Source organism: Vigna radiata, chromosome 5 (genome assembly GCF_000741045.1).
Source record: "Vigna radiata var. radiata cultivar VC1973A chromosome 5, Vradiata_ver6, whole genome shotgun sequence".
NCBI classification, from domain to species: Eukaryota; Viridiplantae; Streptophyta; class Magnoliopsida; order Fabales; family Fabaceae; genus Vigna; species Vigna radiata.
The window spans coordinates 23,011,071-23,015,141 of NC_028355.1; the positions used below are offsets into that span (position 1 = coordinate 23,011,071).

General features: G+C 32.8%; 1 protein-coding gene across 1 annotated transcript; it reads left to right on the top strand.

The window, feature by feature from the left end:
• The first annotated feature begins 2,799 nt into the window (after positions 1-2,799).
• Positions 2,800-4,071, top strand: LOC106760956. The gene has a single exon (XM_014644409.2). It carries the CDS (start codon positions 3,066-3,068, stop codon positions 3,666-3,668), a length of 603 nt encoding a protein of 200 aa, XP_014499895.1. The 5' UTR covers positions 2,800-3,065; the 3' UTR covers positions 3,669-4,071.

The following is a 4,071-nucleotide window of genomic DNA, read 5'->3' on the forward strand; positions in this document are numbered from 1 at the left end:
AAAACTTTAATTGTCACGCCATTTTTTAAATTTTATTATAATTTATTTGAATACAAAAACTTTTATAAACTTTCAATTTAGTATTTTTTTAAAGAAAAAACTTCTTAAATGAATAGTTATATTTGATATAAAAGTAGCTTTTATTCTTAAAAAGTAAATGTTAAATCTTATATAATATCAGCGTATTTCATTACGGAAAAAAATTAAAAAACTCGAATGTTAAAGTTTTAATTTAGATATGACTTTACAGAAAGTGTTTTTGTTTGAAATATAATGGAATGCGAAAAATTAACTAATCCTAACTATAAATACTAATTTTGTATATAAACAAATACTTTTTTTCATTGGAGTAATAGAAATGCTTATATAAAAATTAATTGTGAATATTTTTCTTTACAATAATTTTATAGCTTAAATTCGAAATTTTTTTCAGTGGAACACATTGAATTTATTTAAAAAAATGTTAGGTCATGAATATAAGAAGAATTGGTATTTTTTTATTCACTGAAAATCTATTTTCCAGAAAAATAAAATAAAATATATAGAAAAGCATGTTTATTAGTTGAATGACTTAACCTAAACTCAAAGTGCGTATCGGATGACAACGATGCCACGAGTCAAGTAACCGACCAAGAAGAAAATGAAGATTCCTCATTAAGAACAAGTTAGTCTTTTATTAAAACTATGTATTATATCATTGTTTATATTTCAAGAAACAGTCACACATGTTTTTCATTGACCCGTTTTTCCTCTTTTCAGTGTTTTTTTTTCTCTCCTTAGATCTAATTCAGGTTAAACAAAAAACTTTATCCCAAATATTTTATAAATAAAAGTAGTGACTAATTGTCTCTTATTGGTATGTTTAGGGGAAATAGTCAATACTCAATCGGTCGCTTTGGACCAATTATAAAATTGTGAGATTAACATTGCATTCGGTATAAATAAGTAAAACTATTTAAAATTTACAATTTATTTACATAAAAAAAATAGATTGGACGTGACACTCTAATGTTTAAGTTAGATATATTGTATAAAGAGGTCTTTATTTTATTTAGGATATCTCAAGATATTTGTACCTAGATACCAATTGTATATTTATAGGACTGTAACAACCAAGTCCATCGATTAAATATTATAGTGCAATATATCTTTTAGACAATCAAATAAAATAACATTTGTTAATATACCTGCTAACTGTCCATTAAATTTATTAAAATTTTAAAGAATATTTTTAATTATATATAAAAAAAATTGGCGAGTGAAGACTCCTTGGCCACCAGAATGATTTGCCACTTTTGATGGTTCAAGTATAACATGTTTAATGATTTTTATTACAACTATTTTCACAACTTTTGTAACTATTTACATTATTCCATTTTATATAATCTTATTAGTACACAAAACAAGTTAATCGATGTGAATTATGTAAGAGACCCATTATATAATAAAAATATCAGCATACTTTGTAATAATAAAGGTGGTATATTCTTTATTTTAGAAAAAAAAACATCATTTTAATTAAAGAATAAGAGAAAATATGTATGAGAGTAGTTCACAACACAGGCTTATAGAATAAGCAAAAATATGTACTTGACTTGTTGCATGATGACTAAATCAAATCATAAATATAATTTTGAATAAAAAATTAAATACATTATATTATTTTTTGTATTTTAATTTTAAGTGACATTTATGCATTTTATTAAAGGTTGGGGTTGTAGGTTTCTGAAGTTGCCTCAGGAAATTATTAACGATCAAGGTAGCTGAAATTTTCAAAGATATTGATTCTTTCTCTGGACCAATTGAATTGCAACAGGTGTTCAAAACAAATTGTTAAGGTTTCGACATGCAATCTGTTTTCTAAAGCTCTGTCTCCACATAGCATGGCTGACTACGAATTATAACATATTTTTAGATATAATGTAACATAAAAGAGGAACAGTGATGATGTTGTTGTTGTGCTGCCGTTGGGTCCCAAAATGATTTGCGATGTTTAGACGCCTTAAGTTTTTCCAGTTTCTTTTATTTATTTTTAATTAATGTAATTAATTAATGCTTTATTTTATTCAATGAGTTTTCCACACATATAGCGTTTATTTGTTTCCGTTGTTTACTGTGTGTATGTAGCAGAAATGAGCAAGATGTTTGTTTCAATAGTTTTAAATGGAAATGAATGAACAAATTTACTATTCATGCAGAAATTTGCATCATCGGAAAACGAAGATGTATGCACTGAATTACTATTCATACAACATGATTTTACCAATTTTTCTCAATTATTAGAGATCTAAAGCCAAAATATCTCACAATAATTAGAACTAAAATTTTTATTTTTAATAATATATATAATAAGATAGCGATAGCCAACTCAAAGTCCCGAAGCAGAATGGGAAGCACAGAGTTATTCCCGGCACATGAGATCACGGGACAATAAACAAATATCCAAAGGGCAGGCCCACCATATTAGCCACGTGTATGGCTATGATTTCTTCCCTTTTGAGGACCCCGATGAAGTTATCGACATCGCTTTCTTCACCCAACGGATATATATATTTACAAAGACAGCATCCAACGGTCCTCAACGCCCCGGCGGTTGCCGCCCTTCAAACCATTCCACTGTATTCGATTACCGCAACGGTTCTCACTAATATAAGAGAAATCGTCACCAAACAAAATAACAATTATTAAAATAATTACAAATATCCTATCACCAACGTTCACTACAAAAATAAAAAAATTAATAAAAAAAAAAAGCATTGAGCTGTTGCTGTTGCCATATATTAAAGGCATAGGAGCGTGTTTACAATCGTTTAGTGGCTCAGACCCATATCTTCTCAGGGTCTCTACTCTTATTATGTTCATATCTTGTTTTATGGTCTATGATAACTATATCATAAAGTTGTTCTTCTAATACGATTTTAAGAAATCAAGTTCTAGTAAACTAATTCAAAGGCTACTGATCGGTTTGTTTTGACGAAGATCAACGCCTGTTTAACTTCTTTTCTTTTCTTTATTAACTGTTTGATCCGAATTCGGTGTCGTTTTGTTTGATCCGTTAAATCTGAATGGACGCCGTTCTGACGCCTCAGCCTCCCAACAAGAATAACAGAATCAAAACCCCGAAGAAAAACGGAGGAGGTAATTTCAATTCTTATAAACGCTCTGAGAATTTTGATGCCTATGCAGGTCTCTTGAACCCTCCGCCTACACGCGCCATGTCATTCTCATACTCTCAACCGCTTTCCGCTTCTTCTCTCTTCAATCACCACCGCCACGCGCAACAACCGCAACAACAACCACCTCTGCTTCCTCTTCCTCACGCTTCCGGAGGCATTCGAAGCAGAGACAAGTTTCTCACGCCGAAGAAATCGAAGCCAACGAAGCGAGAGGAAGCGAAGAAGAGATCGGGGACGCAGTTTCTTATTGTGGCCTCTCAAAACCCCTGGGGTCCGGATCCTAAGGACCTTCCCAGACTAGTCCCGGGGATGGGAAACGTCAACGACGTCGTCTCGGCCGCCGTTTTTAATTTGGCTCCGCCGCCCAGTAGTTTGCCGTTGCCCAACTTTTCTCTCAGATCGAAACTCGGTTGCAAAGCGGAAGCCGCTGCCGGTACTGGCGTCGACGACGGAGCAACCAACAATCTCCGGCGACTTCTACGCCTCCGGTGACGGTGTAACCTCTCTTTCTGTCTCTCTACCTCTCTCCCGGTTTCGTATTCGATCGTGTGTAACATGATCGAATATGCTTAGTTTGTTGGGTCACGTTACTCGATGCTTGCACCTACTATTATCTTACTACAGTGTTATTATGCGTAAATAAAAACATCGGCGAGGGTAAATTGCTGATTCCGGGGTCTTGGTGAATATGCTTTGTTTTGCTTTGTTGTGGGGTGATAGTTGAAGTTGTGCACCGCCTATGGTTTTTTGAATGGGATGCACATAATGATGATTGGTAGATCTTTGGATGTTAACTTTTGTATGTACCATCCGTTTGGGCTAAAAAGTCCGTTTCATATGTGTTTAAATTATCAGGTTATTATTATCCTTTATCTATCTAATTTCTCTTTGCATC